At 35.7% G+C, this 20,256-nt stretch overlaps 1 protein-coding gene across 5 annotated transcripts in view; it reads right to left on the minus strand.

Moving 5' to 3' along the window:
• Nucleotides 1-9,037, minus strand: part of pik3r3b (phosphoinositide-3-kinase, regulatory subunit 3b (gamma)) — a 166,874-nt gene extending 157,837 nt beyond the window's left edge. The window contains exons 1-3 of one of the 5 annotated variants that reach the window (XM_079628652.1): nucleotides 8,811-9,037; nucleotides 7,976-8,127; nucleotides 7,591-7,840 (exon numbers count right to left, since the gene is read on the minus strand). In XM_079628652.1, the coding sequence (XP_079484778.1) occupies nucleotides 7,591-7,813 (223 nt within the window). In that variant the 5' untranslated portion in view covers nucleotides 7,814-7,840; nucleotides 7,976-8,127; nucleotides 8,811-9,037. Of the gene's footprint in view, nucleotides 1-7,590; nucleotides 8,491-8,733 lie in introns of all 5 variants that reach the window. The other 4 variants (XM_079628651.1, XM_079628648.1, XM_079628650.1 and 1 more) reach the window with 4 other exon arrangements.
• Nucleotides 9,038-20,256: the final 11,219 nt, after the last annotated feature.

Below are 20,256 nucleotides of genomic sequence, written 5' to 3' on the forward strand. Positions count from 1 at the left end.
AGTTTGTGCACCAATCTTCAGCATGCTTTCATTCAGTTTCAATTTGGATGGTCTCCGACGAAAAAATTACATATACAATCAATAAATAGAGCCAAATGGCGGAAACTGTGAAGACTGCCATTTTAATATCAGTTTCAGGTAAGAGTAAGATACTTGTCTAGATTTCTCTGCTAGCTCACGTATGTAGGTTTATTATAAACAGCCACTGCATAAACTCGTGAAATTTACTTAAATAAGGTTTTATATAATAATAAATCAAAATTATAATAAATTGAAAGACATATGTCATACGTGAACGTGATGCACGCACATACAACAGATGACCTTCTGTAACACCAACATCTAGAAAACACACTCCCACCTCTGTAAAAAAAACACAGAGTTGTTAGTCCCATCCGAATGGGTACATGAAATCACAGACGTCGAGTGATAAGAATTGTAACTCGAACGTGGTTTAGAAAATAGTGCTTAGGGCTGTCAATTGTTTAATCTGTTGTAAAACCAGGCATGCAGAGAGTGTTGCTTGGGTGTAAAAGTAATTCTTAACTTAGCCCAAGGCCCTTAGAGTCAAATATGAATTAAAATGCCTTCATTGTTCAAAATGCCTTCATGATTATTAAGTAAAAAAAAAAAAAAAAACATCACACAGAATGGTGACTTGAAAGCCTTCATCAACCTTCATTCTGACTGAAGACTTTCAAAGGCATTGGTTTATGGAAAGTTTAGTAACTTATAGCCATGATAAAAATAAAATAGCCTTTAATTCATAAGAGGCTTTTAATTCATATTTGAATAGGAAGGCCTTATGAGCTTATTATGAAATCAAATGCAGTCCATATTATAAATGTTTGTAGTTTATGGGTTTACACATTCAGTTTATTTTTTTAGTGAGATACAAAAAAACAAGGGTTTTCGCTGGTCACTCTTCACTTTGGATAAAAGGGTTTAATGCAAAAACAAACACATTGTAAACAAAGGCATCAGTAAACTATTATAGAAAGTTTATACACATTTGAGTGATTCTGAGAACGTAAAGCTGATGATAAATGAAAAAAAAAAAAAAATTGGCTCTAAACATTTGTGTTCAAAATTAAATGATTAAATAAATACTGCCTGTAAGGGCTTCAAAGCTTGTCTCTACAGCAATCTTGGCCCATTCCACAATTGAAAAAGCTTCCAAATCACTGATAATCTTTGGTTCTCACGTTACCACTGCTTTCTTTGAATTCCACCAAATATTTTCCATGAGATTTACATCTGAAGACTTTACTACCCACCCAAGAACATTCTACGGCTGATCCCTGAAACAAGCTTAAGTAGATTCGGATGTATACTTTGAGGTGGCTGTCCTGCAGGAAAATCCATTGATCGTCAAGCTTCAGTCTCTGCATTTAAGGCATCACCATCTTTTGTGATAATGGCTTAATACAAAGAATTCATGATGTACTTCATACAGACAAGATTTCCACTTCCTAGACAGCAAAGCACCCTCATAACAAGACTGGACCACCTCCATGTTTGACCATGGAGATGATGTTCTTCTGCCCATAAGCTTTGCCTTTTTTGCACCAGACATACCACTGATCCGTGGGTTCAAAAAGTGGACCCACGGTCATTTCACTCCATAAAACATTCTTCCAGAACTCCACAGGTCTATCCAAATTAATTTTAGCATTTTCAAGTTGGCCTTATATGTTCTTCTTGGTCAAGAGTGGCATTCGGCAAGATGTCCCAACATGAAGGCCATGCTTGTCTAGTGTTATTCTTATTACTCTCCATTGAAATGTTTTTTCCTCCTTTCATCAGGTCATCTTGCAAGTCTTTGGCAGTAAATTGAGGGTTTTTCTGAGTGGCTCTATTCAAACATTTCATTCCCCTTAAAGGGGAACTGAAACTAAATAGGAAGTAAAGGTGATATAACAGATGTGTTATTGTTATGTGTGGTAGGACACTTAAAACTGCTGAAGTAGTTACAAGGGGGGAAAACAGTGATATTAGTTTGTTGTTTTGTTACTAGGGCGCAGCCATCTTGAACTTCAACGGTCCGTGACGTCACTGGCATGGTAGGCTGGTAGGCTACCTTGACAGCTCCAGCAAAATGGCATCTCAAGAGCATGTTCAAAAATTGTGATCTGTCCAACATGCGAATAGAACACCTTCAATGCCATCAAGGACCGAATAGCCTGTTTGCAAAATGACTGTGGCATAAATGTGACCACGGTGGGTCCTGTAAACAAGTTCTACTCACCCCTTAGTTGTTATCGTGATGTTCACCTTCACCGTAGTAGATCACCTTGCTAAATTAATCCGACTTCGAGGATGCTATCCAATAGAAGCAATATCCATCGACGACACCCGCAAGAAACTTGTTAGTGTGATTTCAGCCGCTTTCAAACTGAATGAGAGACGCGGCGGCGCTCCTAGCCAGTTTAAATTTGACGAGTGCAAACGCCTAAACGCAATGCACAGACAGCCAGCCGTCACAGCACGTGCACTAAACTAAATTCTCTTTATCGGTTTATTGCATTTAAAGTGTCAAAAACACAAGGTTCGCATAAACAGTTGGTTTTGTCTTAAGTTAATGACATGTGGTTTTGTCATACAGTGAAGAATATACAGTTTTATTATTTCATTCGATGATTCAATTTCTTTCTTAAATGCTGTTTTTAGTGTTAACTTCTACAGTTCCCTGTCCATGCTGATAAAATTAGTCAGTTCGGTCAGAGTAGCAGTAGAGTAGCCTGACGTTAGAAGCCCGCAGTGGTACCATGCCAGTGACGTCATCGAACACGGCTGCGCTCTGATAACAACAAATGTAAATTTCAGTATTAGGGAAAAACGTCATACATGTTTTGTTTTTAATATTATTTTAGAATTAATTTGTTTACAATTTTAATAACCAACATGTTATCGAATTATATTTTGTTCGTTTCAGTTCCCCTTTAATGATATTGTGTTTTTTTTTTCTTCAAAACCCTCAATGGTTTTCTGGTACAACAAATGTTAAACTTATGAATAAGGCTGCCAGCAGAGTTTCTATAAACTTTTAGTGTTTTGGAAAGCTTCTTATAGCCATAGACTTTCTAATGTAATAAAACAACTTGTTATCTATAGCTTTTGAGAGAGCTCTTTTGACTTGGCGATATTTGCTACTCAACTTTAGCACATGCATGGGCTAAATGTACAGTGTGTATGTGTAAGAGCTAAAGAAAATGCAGTTTTGCTATAGAGTTTCCAAATGCTTAATTGTGTTTTAACACAATTTTGTACCATACCATACATAAGTGACTTAAAAATAGCAGCGTTGTAGAATTATGACATATCTGTATTAAAAAAAAAAAAATCCTAAAACTCATAAGCATTATAATTATATATTGACATTATCACTTTTAATTTGTCAATTAACTATTGAAAAAAAAAACATTTGTAAATTACTATTTTGATTTTTGATTGAAACTGTACACTACAGCTTAAAACCTTTGGAATTTGTTTTCGTTTGAAATAAAATATTTTTTGCAGCAATGATGATGTATTAAATTGATCAAAAGGGGAAGTAAAGCCGTTTACACTGGTACGGGAAAAAAAAAGAAAAAAGAAAAGAAAATAACCCAATTTTTTCCACAAAAATATTCAGCAGCACAATAATAAGAAATGTTACTTTAGCATCAAATCAGCATATTACAATGAAGGATCATGTAACAAGTAATCACAAGTAATAGCTGCTGAAAATCCAGCTTTGCCATCACAGGAATAAATTATGTTATGAAATATTAAAAGCAGTTATTTTAAATTATAATAATATGTCACAATTAGGGCTGTAACGATTAATCGCGATTAATCGAAATCCAAAATAAAAGTTTGTGTTTACATGATAAATGTGTATGTATTGTGTATAATTATTTTGTATATATAAATACACACACATGCATGTATATATTTAATAAAAATGTGTTATTTATATATAAAATAGTTCTATTTATATATAATATAAATCATATAAAAATATATATATGCAGTATATAAATGCAAATATTTCTCAAATATATACATGCATGTGTGTGTATTTATATATACAAAATAATTATACACAATACACACACATATATTATGTAAACACAAACTTTTATTTTGGATTTCGATTAATCACGATTAATCGTTACAGCCCTAGTCACAATGTTATTGTTTTTCAAATAAATGCAGCTTTGGTGAGCATAAGGAGACTTCTTTCCTTAAAATCAATCAATAAATAAAAATCTTACCAACCCTAAATGTTTTAATAGTACAGCAAATGTAAATTGACTTTAAAAATAACAAATACGGTCTCTATATATATTTTTTTAAACTGCCTATAAATTCATAAAAAATGATGCCACATCGACTCACACTAACATTGAATGTAGAAAAACAATTGTTTTGTCCTCAGTATACTCAATGGAAGACTGCACTCTCTTTTCGCATTGCTCAGTTCCTCATTAAGCCTAGCCGCAAAAACAGCCATGATGTCTGACCTGCACGTCTGGAAAATTGATCTCAGAAAGAGTTGCTCATGCTTCTTCCTGACTCGCTTCGAAAACCATCATCCCACTTAGCAGCTCTCCGACTCATCTATTAACACATCACCATGTGCTTGATCAGACCGTAACACCAAAAGTGGCTTTTCCTCATCAAACATACGACTGCACGAGGCCTTTGAGAAATGAGAGTCAAGTAATCAGGCATCGGTGATCAAAGGAGATGGATCTAAAGTCAATAACAAGGATAATGTGAAGATCGCAGGCTTGGACTGACACTTTCACAGTGCTGGTGAGCAGCTAATAAGTTGATCTTTGACACATACATTGTTTTCATGGAACATTTATTCATAGTGGCATAAAGACAAAGAGAGAAACCAGCTGTGGAATGCACCAGCTCCTCACAGAAAGTTTGCCCACCCAGCATTTGACAGACAATTGTATGTCCAGGAGACATGACATAGTGCTGTTATTAAGTAAAATGGGCCACGTTTTGTAACACTTGAGCAAATTAGCTTGAACATAAAATGCTAATGCCTCTGCAGAGGATGACAGAGAAGAAGGGATTGAGAGAAGAGACAAAAAAATAAGAGCTGGCTGCTGAGTCTGACCTTATAAAACTATGCTATTACACAAAGAAACATATGGTGAATCTTGTAAAATCTCCATTTCAGCAACTATCTACAGAAGATATTAGGTCCGAACAGGCAACACCATGCTACATTGGGGATTAAATGGATCAACATTACTCCTTAAATGTACTAGAGACATGGGAACAATTGTTATTAACTTTCCAACAATTGGTTTAGCTTTTTGTTGTTTTCAGTACAAAAACAAATGAAATTGAATATTTACAAGTTATACAGCAACATTTGGACATGCAAGCACAGAACGTGGAAACAAGGGAAGGGGAAAAACAGCTTAAGCATTCAAAAAATATGAGCAGAAGACATACTTTTGGATCATTTTGAACTCATGTATTTTGTGCAATATAATTTTAAATGTGTGTTAAGTTTTGATTCAGGCTTATTATTTTTCAATCTGTGACCGCGTTGATGTCAAGTCTATGCATTTTTCAGTTTTGTGCGATATATTTTTAAATGTATTTTTACATTTTTATTTCACTCGTTATTTATTTTTTAAACACTTTTGACGGGTAATTGATCCCATAACTGACCTGCAAATTTGTGGAAATTTCACAACAATTCAAATATAATATAAAACTTACTTAAAATAAAATTGATTGCAGTGTTGGGACCTGAAATACATGCTTTATTATTCCTGTTTTTAAGTTTTAAATTATTCTAAATGTTAAATGCATTTATAACATTATTTAAAGATTGAATTACTATTTTTGATATTAATTCAAAACAGAGGCCATGAGGCTTGACATTATATCCTGTTGTCCATTTTTAATGCAGAGTCCTAAATAGTTTTGCATGCTTAAAATTCAATGCGAGTAGACTCAATATGTACTGTAGGTCAACCACACTTTGCATACAGCTTTGCACCATACATTAAAAAGAAACAAAAAAAAAGCCCTAGGGCTTATTTTTATTGTGGTCCCGGGGTAACTTCTAGGCTCTAATGGTATGAAAATGTATCATTATTAATAATATGAAAATAATACATTAATGTAACAAGTTCAAACTCAGTGTAAAAGTTCTGAACTGGTGTTTCACAGCTCCAAAAGCTTACACTCTGTAACGCATTATTTAAAAAAACAAAAAAACATTAAATAAATAAAGTAAAAATAAATAAACTGACCCATCTGATCGATTCGTTAAACTTGACAATTTGCTAGGCTCATAAAACTCTCTTCAATCAGGGTGAGTGTTTTGTCAGTGTTCCACAAAGATCCCTTGGCACAGGGTGAGTCTAATGATTGGCTGACTGTCAGCCATCCAATGCACCAGTGATCAATTATTCAACAGAACTGCATGTTTTTGCCTCTCCCGACACTAAGGAATAGCTTTGCTATGCTGTTTATCACCATCTCTGCACCTTGGCTGAAACAAAGGACCTCAATAAGTCACTAAAAGAGGATCTACAGTGAATAAAAACAAATAGTATAAATACAACCTAAACCTTCACCATAAAAGAGACATGCACCCTATAGACAATAAGAGAGAAGAGCACTCTTGGAAAAACCAGAGTTGACTGTCTGACCTAGTTAGCATATGAACACCCCCACAAGCGGACTGTACCACAATCAGAAACACAGGGGCAACTCGGGCCCCATAAAAAGCTTAACACAACATTTGAAATATAATTTTGTCTTATTTAAAGTCGTCATTTGTGCAGGTACTTATGCCTTATCTTTTTGTCAGAGATGTTCACAAATCATAGACTGATCCCTAAATTCAGAATTGGAAGTAACGTTTCTAGTTGGAGCCGAAGTCTGTGATTTGCACACAATGTCCTCAAATTTCAAGTGAAGGGTTTTATTATAGGGTTGTGCTGCCTAATCTGAATGTAGCGAGGAGATAATTAGCCATCTTGCTCTGAAGACTGAGGGTATAAGATTATGGATGCCATAGAGATGTGGTAACATTTTTCACTCCATGATGATAGATACATTATATATGTAAATATATATATTTATGTGTGTGTAAATGTATACATTTAAAGTCTTGAAAAGTATATAACACACACACATAATGAAAGTATATATGTATGTATGTGTGTGTGTGTGTGTGTGTGTGTGTGTGTGTGTGTGTGTGTGTGTGTTAGACATTTTAAGACCTTAAATATATATAATGTGTGTGCGTGCGTGCGTGCGTGCGTGCGTGCGTGCGTGCGTGCGTGCGTGCGTGCGTGTTAGACTTTTTAAGACCTTAAATATATATATGTATATATTACACATTTATATTGTACACACACATTTACATTTTTCACATCATAAACCTTTTTTGTATTCCTTTATATTACATTTATGATATATATATATGTGAAAAATGTAAATGCGTGAGTAATAAACAGTGTTAAAATTGTGTTTATTTGACCAAATTTAGGTATAACACCCAAGTTAGGTAAAACATATGTAATGTGTAATAATATGTAATAATGGTACACTCACCCTCCGAAGCAGAGGCCCCTGGGGGCTGGGGCCCTACAGGTGTTGGCGGTACAGGTCTCAGCCAGGGCTTCCCTGAAGTAAGGCTTGTCCTCACGACCCCAACATACTCCACAAAGGTGCCAGGGAAGTTGCCTTTTTCCTTAGTGCGTTCATTGGTGCCATGCAGCCAGCCCTTTGGGCACTTCTCGTCACCCTCCTGGAAATCGGACGTCAGCAGTGCCATCTTACTGACCGTGAGGAGATCGCCAGGCTGCAGAGAGATATCGTCACCCCTCTCCTGTTTGTACTCGAACAGTGCACGGTACTGGAAGCTGTCTGAGCTCATGATTTGTTATTTACATGAGCACAGATGGTTTTCGGTGTTTGATGCTTGTTTAAAACTGACCTGGATGTAAGTTCTTGGTTTAAATCCTGAGTGCAAACTCACTTGGAAAGTCCTTGGGTTAAATCCTGAGAGCTCAGTGACATTTAGTTTCTTGTAAGGGTTAAAACTCCCAATAGCACCATATGTTGGGCAGAGGCCGTTATTGCGCAGTTCTAGATTTGGTCCATAAATAAAAAGCACAAATTTATTTGAAACGAATTCTAGCAGTCTGTGGCAAGATATAAAACAGGGTCAGAGAAAGCAAAAACAGCCCCATGAAGTGAGGGATGAACAAGCGGGTGATGGTGCAGGACAGTGATAGCACAAATTTGGGGACACAGTGACCTGGAATCGGGACGTTGGGCTTTTCTGCAGCATTGGCACTAGTCCACATATAGAAATGAAACATTTATTGAAGTAACCTCTCAGTCCATTAGCAGGTGTGGTCAGAAAGACACTAACATGGACATTGCCAGTCTATTTATCAATTGACTGAGCAAGAGCCTTGGTCATCTTCTTGTTAAAGACCTTTAAACCTGAAAGCATTCATTTTTCAGTTAGTTTCACAAATTCTAACTCAAATACACTTGATATTACAATCCTTGCATTAAAAGAGCAACTTCTGCATTTCAATTATGATAACAAAATAAACATGCATTGTTGGATTGTTGCTCAAATGCAAAAGCACTGTATTGCATGCACAGCACCACAACCTCTGTGTTAAACAGTCGCAGAGCAATACAATGTGAAATGACATGTAGGCTACATGCCTGACTTACAGCGCGTGACTGGGACAGTGCCAACTTGTGTACAGCGTGCAGAAACTCGACTCGCGTGATATTGCTTCCTAACTTACCTACTGCCGCTCTTCCCCAAACTGCCCAAAATACAAGACGTAGTCCAACGCGAGAGGAAGAAGCGAGAATTTATAGTCTGTTTAGTTAAAACATGCGTTTAAAATATATTCCCAAAACAACCTGCGTAGCTGAGTCAGACATCCAGCCAGACTAGTGCTGTAGTACGGTTCAGCCCGAGTGACGTCAGAGACCACGCCTCCGCTGTCTGCTTATCACACCGTGGGACAAAGTTGGGAATTCGGATGTCCTTATGTAGCGGTCAGGATGTGAAGAACGCACTGCAGCGTGAAAATGTTGCGTCGTACTTTTCATTCGCCTAAACACATTGTCACAAGTTACATAATACTCGTCTGACGTATGCAGATCACGTTAAAGGCAGCTATTAACATAATATGTTCTTTAGACCAGGGTTTTTAACCTTCACAGACCCAAGAACACCAGCCACTCAGACCCCTAGTCTAAAAGCATTTCTACAAAATAATAATTGTTTATTATATATATATATATATATATATATATAGCCTATATATTAGCAAAACATTTCTTAATGTAATACTTTATAATAGCCTACATTCAATACATTTATGCATTCAAGAATGCTTCAGTGTTATTTTTTTTTTTTATTATTATTATTTTATAGATGTTGGTATAAGACGCCTGCCATAATATTTTCCTTTATTTTAAACAAAGAAGAATAAGTAATTTAGTTGCCATTTGAAAAGAAAACAATAAAACCGGAAAAGTATTTCACAGAAAGGACTTCTGTAGACCTCTTATGTTCAGGTCAAATGTAGTAGCACAATATTCATGATTTATTTTTATTTTAAGTGAATTTTTATTTATTTTTTAATTCGGGGGAAAATATTTGTATACCCAAATGTGTTTAAAGTGGCTATGTTATTTTAATGGTTCCTAATTTTGTTTTGGTGGTCTCCTACAGGTTTACATGTATCAAATTAAGGTCAAAACAGAGAAGATCCCTACTTTCCACGAACCTACTCTGCTCTGATTGGCCAGACGGCCCAGTCTGTTACAATTGGTCTACCACTTCCAGCACTTGTCGGAAGCTAAACACCAATTTAACCTTAACCAAATTTCATCTCAAGAAGCTTGCTCAGTAAGTGATTGTACACACTGTAAAGACAGTAACAATGACATTGATTTTTACCATATCAATCCAAGCATGATATGCAACTGAAATTCCTCACCATCAACATTAACAAGTGTATGTCCTTTAACAAACCGATGTGTATATTTCTAATTTATTGTGCACATGCGTTATTAGTCAAAAAACAGCTTTTATTGTAACCAAGCCCAGCGAATGACTCGTTGAGGTGAAAAAAAACGCCTCTGCAGAAGAAAATCAACGCCTACTTCATCATTGCAACTTTGGCCCCGCCCAAAGGATCCTAATGCTTGGAATGTGGTTATTTATTTCCAACAATGTGAATGTCTCAGTTGAGCATTATTAATTTGTATTCGATACATTTCACAGTGGATTGTCTCTTTGGTAAATCAGTCCCAATTTTGGAGCAGGAAACAGACTTTTATGATATGGACTTGACAGTAATTCTGTCAGGACCACTATCGTCAAATACAATTGACAATTAGCATATAGTTTGGATTGGCGGTATGGTTCCTTTCTGGGCGAGAACTCCCTGCGCATCTATGCAGCCTTGCATGGATAAGAGCAGGAAGAACAGCAATAACCAGAACAGAACCAACATGAATGCAAATATCATTGATTCAACATTTTAAAGTACAACATAATTCGAGAATTTATTCTGATTCAAGGGGAATCAGAATGCCAAATCCTAACTGGATGAGAGGAGGAGCTGGGGATGGAGGAGGGTATTTAGCTCCTGAGAAACGCGATAGCTGCTGATAATACTGAAGGAGCTTACATATACAGTGATATTCTTTTTCTATGTGTCAGTAAATCAAACCAGAGACTAAATGGTCAACTTCATTGTTTCTCTTAGTACAATGGAAATAATCTGTTAATTAAACTGTGATTAAATTATATATAGAAAGTGATCAAAGAACGCTCCCTTCTGCAATCGCTGGAGCTCAATCAAACAGCACAAGTTTATTAGTGACTGAGGTCTGGACTCTCACTAAAACTCCCATTATAACAAAGTCCCTTTTATCTATAGTCTTTGGTTATAATCAACGAATCTCTTATTTACATTGTGTTTGCACTGGTAGTTATGATGGAAGCATAGTGTGCAGAAATCAAGTTGTAAGGACGAGATCACTGCATTCATGCTCAACATGTCTGTGATCAGCCACGATGCATCACTGCAACCTTATACATGATCTAAATAGAATGCTATAATCAACACTTTCCACGATTAGTTAACAATTAGAGCTGCAATAGTAAAATGTGCGAAAAGTTTTCGAGAGAGTTTCACATGTAATACTAACTTTTTCATATGTAAAAATGTTAGCCAATCACAGCAGTGGGCATTTACACTGAAGTCTCACAGCATACACACCCCTTAAAACAGAGCGATCAAATCAGAGGGCTATATCAGGGTAGCAAAAATGCTTTTATTTCAAAATTCAGGTTGTGATTCTGAAAAAGCTGGTCCAAATAAACTGGGTACTGACCCATCTATCAAGAGCAAGCGTTTTGCGAATCCCACGTTGAACTCCGAGATTTGAGAAGCAGTCGTCAGTAAAATTACGTGTTTGAGGGCGAGTTTTTTCAAGTTTTTCACGGGCGGACAACTTACATCATAGACGGGCATTATGCAAATGTCTTATCTAGTGACGTAGAACTGTCACGCAGTGGGATTCGAAAATTACAGACGACTCGTTTAGGCGGTTCTAGTCGACTCTTTCTTTTGGGAGACAATAACTTTATTTATCGTGCACTTTCAACTTTACAACTTTGTAGAACGTTTACATCCACAAACAGCTTAATTACACACTGCATGAAAGGGGGTTATTCAAAAACATAATAGGGGTACTTTAATGTGTATGGACCATTTTACTTTCAATGATTGAGCCTCTAAGATTCTTTAAAAGCAAAATGTTATGTTACATGTTACAAACATGTATGAAACCAACACAAACACAAATATTACAGTTTAAAAAAAAATATTGTAATTTCTGACATCCCTATATTGCCTTTAAAACCAATGTGAAAGATGGTAGTGTCTAAATAGTCATTTATATCTGTCATCAACTAAACTGTAAAATAAAAAAAAACTTTTAGTTCATAGGCCTGGTCTGTTTTAATGTTCTCATGCTGATTCATTTATCACATTATGTACAAAAATCATGTGTTTCAGATATCAAACACTCTGAAACATAGACAAATATTGAGCTTATACATTAATATTAGAAGTCATTGCTTCTGGAATGACACGTCTGTTAAACAGATCGGTCCAGGAAACAATCTTTTAAATGAGTCTTCTACAGAAGTGATAATTGATGGGATTTTCATTTCTTGTATTCAACGCTAAACCAAAGCAAGACTATTGTGATTAAGAACTTAACCAGAAATGGTAATATAATATATACTGTATTTAAAGTGGGTCTAAGAGCCACATTAAATATATTATTTCCTATAAAACAACCTAAACAGTTGTTTGCCGATTTATTGCAGTCATTACAGTAACCTGGCTTCAAATTGTCATTGTCTACCCTTGGTGCTTGGTGCACTACTTTTTAATGATCTCCCTTTGAATAATGTAGGTCATTTTAAAGGCCATAAGGTTGAAATTATAATTCTGATATAAAAGACACCTAAACTCAGTGCATGAAAATGCAATACTGAACACCAAGACTTTACGCAAATGCAACATGACAGAAATACGATTTTCGGTGCAGAAACAGATAGACAGTAATCATGAAAGTACTCAATTGGACATGAAAACATGCACACAATCCCTTGCATATGTTCTGATGTATACTGAGATGGTTCGCAGGTAATAAATGATAATAATAACAATAAGAATTGTCTTTTTTATTTATTTATTTAGGAAGTAAGTTAGTTAGTTAGTTATACTAACTAGTATATAACTAACTAACTAACTAACTAACTATCAACTGAATACAATGACAAATCTGCAAATCAGAACAACAAGAAAAAATGACCTAATGAAAATAGCAGCTCAACCCCTGACCGTCCAGTTGTCTCTCAAATGACCTTAAGCATGTGCAGCTGCGGGCTCTCTTCTATAGCATAATCACATAGCTTGTGTAAAGACAGACACAAATTGTTTAGTTCTGTTATTAGCTTTTCTGAATTAACCTTCACGGTATCTAAAGACTGAGATGCCCTCTTCAACACCCAGTGACACGAAATTTGAATTTCTTAAGCATGCCAAAGTTATGGACATGCATTTCGTATAGGGATAATATAATAACACTGAAGCCAAGATCAACACCTTCTTTTGAAGTGTATCGGTTTAACCCTGTTCCTCTTGTGGGATTCTATACTGCACAAACTAAAGCAAAGACTAATCCACACCATGCCAGATGTTTTTATCTGTTTTCATTTGTTAAACCCAATTACTTACTCTTCCAGCCACATTTAATAAACCAAAGACTGATAAAGACAGTATATAAAAGAAAATGTTTACATTTGAGCAAACCTCCACCCACATCTGCTGGGTGTAAAGCTGTGGTCTATTTATTGGCGATGTACATCTCACATTCAATTGTATTTTTATGTCTGTACGGTCAATATAAATGCATAGCTCCAAGGCAAATGTTGGTATGACAACCAGTGCAGACCCTGAAGTCCTCAGGGTCGATGTTTGCCTGGACGGTCCTTACTGCCCCCTCCAGTAGACATAGGAGATATATTGCACCAATCAGAGGTCAGAGGCATATATTGGTGGCCAGCGGTCAGTGTATAGAGAGATAGGCACAGTCATATGTTTAGCAGAAGGTAATACAGATATTATGTTGGGAATGTAATTTTGATAAAATGACTATGTTTGTTTCGCTTATCATACGAAAACATGTGTCTTCAAGAGTAGGTGATGGAAGAAAAGCTGCTGAAGTGTGTAATAGAAGCTCAGGCAGATTTTAGGTATCATTTTCAGGAGGTGGCAATCAAGAAAAGAGGCTTAACCTATGTTCTGTATCTACAGAAGATCACATAAGAGCAGACTATATAGGTAGACGTTTGACATGTTTAAGCATGAGTGAACACTGGATGTGAAATCTAAACATTCAGTTTGACTGAAATTGTTTGGATTCAGGGCAAGGTTTCCAGACAGCTTGATAATGTTTGTAGGCTACTGATACTGTTGCTCTACAAAGGTTAATGTGTTGCAAATCAGTGAGATGATACAGAAACACATCCTATAGTGCAAAACTTTGTGTCAGCTGCTTCATTAATAAATACAAACAAAATGTGGTAAGACTGGACAATAAGGTTCCATTTGTTAACATAGCAATGGGGGAAAAAAAGCGTATTTAATATTTTACATTTTTAAGTTCAAAAGTTGTATCTGTTTCAGTAATATTATTTAATGGACTAGCATGACCTAAGAAACAATGCAATTTATGAACTAACATGAACTAAATAATAAATACTGTAAGAAATGGATTGCTTATAGTTAATGCAATCAATAATGTTAACATGGGACCTTGTTGTGTCACAATTAGAAGAGGAGACAGCAGATTCGAAGATACAGGTTCTTTATTTAAATATGCAAACAATGAATCACGTAAGCCAACAGTATAAGAGAAAGTCACCACTCAGCTGGTAATTGAAAGTCTCTCTTGGATGTTCCCATGACAATGCAGCATAGTGTCCATCATCTGTTCTTATGACATACTTGTTTAAAAAAAAAAACCTTCAACCATATACTGTAACAGTGAAAACATGGATAGCTGGAAAATTTAGACAGTGGCAGGGAAAGAGTAAAGTAGATTTGAAGTAAATTCCTGTGCACACCACCAGTCTGGACTACACAAAAATGATGTACTTGGAACATGTTAGGAACATGTCTGTTTTCTTTATAAATCAATATTTCTAAAATGTAAGTTTATAAGACAGTATGTAAAAGGCTACTCAATCAAAAGAGTTAAAACAACTACAAGCTATACTTATAATGACTTTTAAGTATAGCTTGATCAAAAGATACAAGTATAGGCCAAATATACTTAGACCTTTCTGTCAGTATAAGTCAAGTATACTTAAGTGCAATTTTAAGTATATTTCTGAGAAGTGCATAAAGTATATTTCCGATAAGTACATACAAAGTAGACAAAGTAGGCTATACGTTCTTATTTTTAGTTAAGAAGTATACTTAAAGCACACTTGATTAAACTTATATTTCATACGGGGATGGCACAATCTGTAGTTAGCATAACATAATCTTTGGGTGAAATATTCCTTTAAATAGGCATGTGGGTATGTTTGTTCATGTATGAAAGAGGCTCCAGAAGCCTCTTACATCTTTAGCTGGAAATGTTTAAGGGAGTAGGTCGAGGGACAAAAACATTAGACTAGAGGACATGGCTGTAAAAAAAAAAAAAAAAAAAGGACAAAAAAGCACTGAAGAGGGGTTACCTATCGCCCGCAGCATCACTTGTAAAGAGCTGTTATCCAACCAAAATAAACATTATAAGGTGCAATGAATTGAAAGGAAAGTCATAGAAAGAGAAGGAAGACTGCTGCCAAGATTGTCCGCCACAGGGGTGAGTGGATAAGAGAGGACAGCCAGAGCAAGGAAATGATGTCATCATAAGCCAAACAGATCATGAAGGACATGAATGGGGTATGGTAGTAGTATGCTAGGTCTCTTAACCTAGGGTTCAAAGTTTGGCCCTGTTAGCCCCTGCTGGTAAATGTTGGAACTGCACTGTTAGGTTCCTATAATAGCATCTTCTCAAAACTATTCAAAAGCAGTCATTTATTCTGATAAAAAATACTACATAAAGCCTGCATAGCCTATATTTCAGAAATTGTATTATATTATAGTAGATGGCATTATATTATTGCTTAATCCTCTGTACAAAACCAAGAATAAAAAAAAAATGTACCGGTAGGCTACCTGTCCCAAAAAAAAAAAAAAGATCAAATCCGACTCCAAAGTCCTGCATAATCTATTAACAGACTTGTTGTTATTTCATGCTTATTTATATGGAGTTTGAGAGAAGTATAACCTCAACACTATCTACAGAAGGTCAGTGTTATCATCACATGTTGAGCATATGTGTTCTCAGTGTGGGAGAGAGGCCAGACAGGATTCGTCTGGCGCTGAGAGAACCTAAGGGCTTTGAGTCGGCGCCATGACCTAGTAAATGTGTTCATCACAACACACGGTTCCTCACTGGGTTGAAAACATGGCTGCTGATTGGACCATAGACACTCATTTTATTTGTTTCTCATGATTCCCTCGAGACTATCTTCAAATTTAAATATGCACATTTTGTTGTGTTCCATGTTCCCAAGTTTATCAAAAGACATTCCCATTATCTCAATTTAGTGTTCTACAGTCATTTTCATGACAAAACCCGTTTTTATTGCCAAACTTGAAAATCATTATATTTTATTTTTTGCAGAGATTATTCAACATTTCACTTTTTAAAAAAAATAACTTAGAAATTAGTAATGAAAATGTGAGACATGTTAATTGTTTTTTTTCTTAACAGATTTTCTATAGCAAGCAATACCTAAGGTCTGTTCTACTTCTGTGTGACGTTTTTTAATAAACCAAGCAAAAAGGCAACTGAACAGCTAGTGAAACGAAATAGATCTACAAGACATTCAAGATTATAGGATAGTGATGACAAAATCTTAACCATGTGAATGAGTGAACACTTTGGCACTTGTAGCACAAAGTGTCAATAGATGGATTAAATAAGAAAAAAAATCAAAAGTCGTTAATTAAGAAATTAAGTCCATCATTTTTTAAATAAATGAAACATTATTTCATAATATTGTATTACCAATTAAGAAGGGTAAACACGAAAAATAGATGTAAAGCTATACATAAGTTTAGACATTTTTAAATAGATTTAAAAGAGTAAAAATGATACGACTAGTAAGTCATGGCAACTTATGTTTTTATTCATATGTCACATTACTTTAAGTCGTCAAAACTTTTTTACAAGTTATACAAGATTCAACTAGATTTTTTAAATCAGTTTAATATAATTTAAATTGAAATGACTTGTACAGCCAATTTGAATATGCTTAAAAATTTAAAGCATCAACATAACTTATGTTTTTAAGTTGAAGTGGGTTGACATTTTTTACAGTCTTTGTCAAAACGGCAAGTTTCATTCAATAAAACTGTGATGCTAGAGCACTTTCCGCATTCTGTTAGAAAGTGGAGTTTTATTTATCCATTGAATTGGCTTTATATCACTCTATCAATCCTGCCGTCGCATCATCCAAGTGGATGCTCACACTGGTGGTGGTTTAGGAGAGACCCCCTGACATGTGTCATGATTCCTGTATTGTGTTCCCCTTGTCTTGTGTCGACTTTTATTATTTCCTGTCTTGTCCCATGTTTTGCAGTTCCCTGTCATGTTGATTAGTTTCCCCAGGTGTTTCAGATTAGCCACGCCCCCTTGTTATCTTGTTTAGCTTGTTAGTCTCTGTATTTAAACCCTGTGTCTTGTTTCAGTGTTTGTGGGTTCTTGTCGTTGTAATGTTGTTTGTTCTGTTTCTGTTCCCGAGTTTAAGTCTGTCTAGTTTAGAGTTTATTTATTAAAGCTGTTGCACTTAGATCCTGCTTTCTCCTTTATTCAGCCTGCTTCATTACAACATGATTGTAAAGCGCTTTGGGTGTACAGTAGTACACATTAAAGCGCTATATAAATGCCTCATTCTATTCTATTCTATTCTATTCTATTTTGTGTGCACTCTGTCAAGGTGGTGCTCCGTTTTTTATCTGCCATGATGAACTGTGTTTTTAGGGCCCTATAGCATTGCATTTTACTGTTGTGTTTGAGTTTTCCAATATTCTCTCACTTTTTGTCTGTCTATTCCCGTATGCCTTCAAGATCCCGAACAACAAAACTTCAACTGTTCTTAGGTGAGGTCATGAGGAGTTCAAAGCTGTTTAAAGAGTTCTCAAGAATTCATCCAGGCATTCAACATGTCAGCCCCAATTCATCAAGAAACTGCTACTGTTGAGTTAACATGTTGATTTGTAAATTAATAATCACTTGTGGAAGACATGTCTCCAGATTCTGCCAACTAGAGAGTGAACTTCACTCACACAACCTGCTCATTAGCAGTGATAAGTGGAGCAGTCATCAAGTGGGATGGCACACTGTCACAGAGCACTTACTACTCTCCAATAGCAGCTCTTTTATTTTCCCTTATTCTTTTGTTCTCATGCTTTTCTACAGCGACACTCCATGTGTTTCTTAACTCTCATCTTGTTCAATTACATTTCCAAACAAAGTCTTACCATGAAAAGAAGAAAACACAACAGTTCAAAAGTTCGATAAAAAAAAGAAATTTTATTTACCAAGAATGCATTAAAGACTTTTGTTACTATTTTAAAAAATCCATAAAAATGTTGTTCTTTTGAACTTTCATCAGTGATTTCTGAAAAAAAAAGAAAAAGATTACGGTTTCCACACAAAACAAACAGTACAACTGTTTTCAACATTTACAGTAACATGAAATGTTTATTGAGCACCAAATCAGTGTATAGTGAAATGATTTCGGAATCTTCGATTGACACTGGAAAAAAAGCATCTTTGCCATCACAGGAATAAATTAATTTACATTATATTAAAATACAAACTTTTATATTGTAATACTATTTCATAATATTACTGTTTTACTGTATTTTATATCAAATAAATGCAGCCTTGCTGAGCAAAAAAAAAAAAAAAAAAGAAAAAAAAAACCTTACCAACCCAGACCATTTAAACAGTAGCGTGTATGAATATACCTAAATGATTTAAAAATACTATATAAAATAGCCTTGGGATGAGGAATACAAACCGAGTATTTGTATGTATTTGCTTGACAAAGTGTTAACAGTTACTGTAAAAAGAATAAGCCATCTTCAGCATCATCACCTTGGAGAAAGAGAAGGCGAAAAGACAAGAGCGTGGAGTGTCCTTCTGCTCTGATGAAGCTGTGACGGACACAGATGGCTGCCTGGTTACATCCCAACTGGCTCACATTGAAGGCGTCCTCTACATTGGCTCACCTCTCATTACCGGAAAATAAAAATAAATGTGTTTATTACAGAACATATGAAGGAAAGTTGGATGTACACTGACTGGCCTTGCAAAAGCTCAAACTGGAAACTTTTATAGGGGACAGAGTGTCATCATTTACTCACAGTAGTCATATCATTCCAAACCCGTATTTCCACGGAGAACAAAAAGTGACGTTAAATTCTTTAAAATTACCTTGTCTCTGTTTTCATGGAATCTTATTTTGATATTATTTTGTCATCTTGTGCCTTTGTTCAGTTCCTGTGTATTTAGTTCCCATTTCCTTGTTTCTATTATCATCTTGTTTGCTTTCCTCTCTCCCATGGCCTCAAGAGGCACGCTATACTGACGCTAGAGGCTTCGGTCCTTGTTAGCGTGCCTGCCTCCCATGCCAGAGACCCTGGTTCGAATCCCGCTCGGAGCAGTTCGAGTAGGATAGGTTACATGTTACCCTTGTTTATTACCATGAGAATTAATCACAATCACCTGTCTCTCTTTAGCCCCTTATCATAGTGTATTTAAACCCTCAGTCATCATGATGCTGATGTTCCAATGTAGTTCCTGATGTTTATTAAATGTGATTTTATCGTTCATATGTGTCTTTGACTCTGAATGATCAAGTCAAGCCATTATGTGACAGTTGTATTATGATTTAAAATGTATTATGAGTAAACAATGACAGGATTTTTAATTTCAGCCTGAACTTTCGGTTTAAAATAAAAAGTTACTTTAAGAGAAACATCTAATTATTATGAGAGCCCTGCAAATGCTCAGTTAGGAAAACAGATGCTAGTACTCTGGGAGTCTTCCCAATCAACACGCATTAGCCGCTGGCTAATCAAACGCTACCAAGTCCTGTGAAAGCACCAGTATAAAAGCTTTGTTGTTGTCACTCACCTTCAGCATAACATCCCTAAGGCAGAAAGTTATCAGTTGGTCATGTCAGCGGTAAGATTCTCTTTTTTTATGTCTGTGTGTGTGTGTGTGTGTGTGTGTGTGTGTGTGTGTGTGTGTGTGTGTGTGTGTGTGTGTGTGTGTGTGTGTGTGTGTGTGTGTGTGTGTGTGTGTGTGTGTGTACATCTGTTATTCCCTCAGCTTCCTCTTTCATCATACGACTACAACAGGAAAAACGTACACATAATAAATATGTGATTATTTTGCATATTTTAAAAAGCCTTATTACCACCAGCATGGAGCTTTTAAAGTATCAAATATATTTTTATAAATAAACCATCGCCCTGGTGAGATAATCATTGTCAAGCCGTTGACAGATTCCCCCTA

This window comes from Phoxinus phoxinus (assembly GCF_949152265.1).
Source record: "Phoxinus phoxinus genome assembly, chromosome: 11".
In the NCBI taxonomy this organism is placed as follows: Eukaryota; Metazoa; Chordata; class Actinopteri; order Cypriniformes; family Leuciscidae; genus Phoxinus; species Phoxinus phoxinus.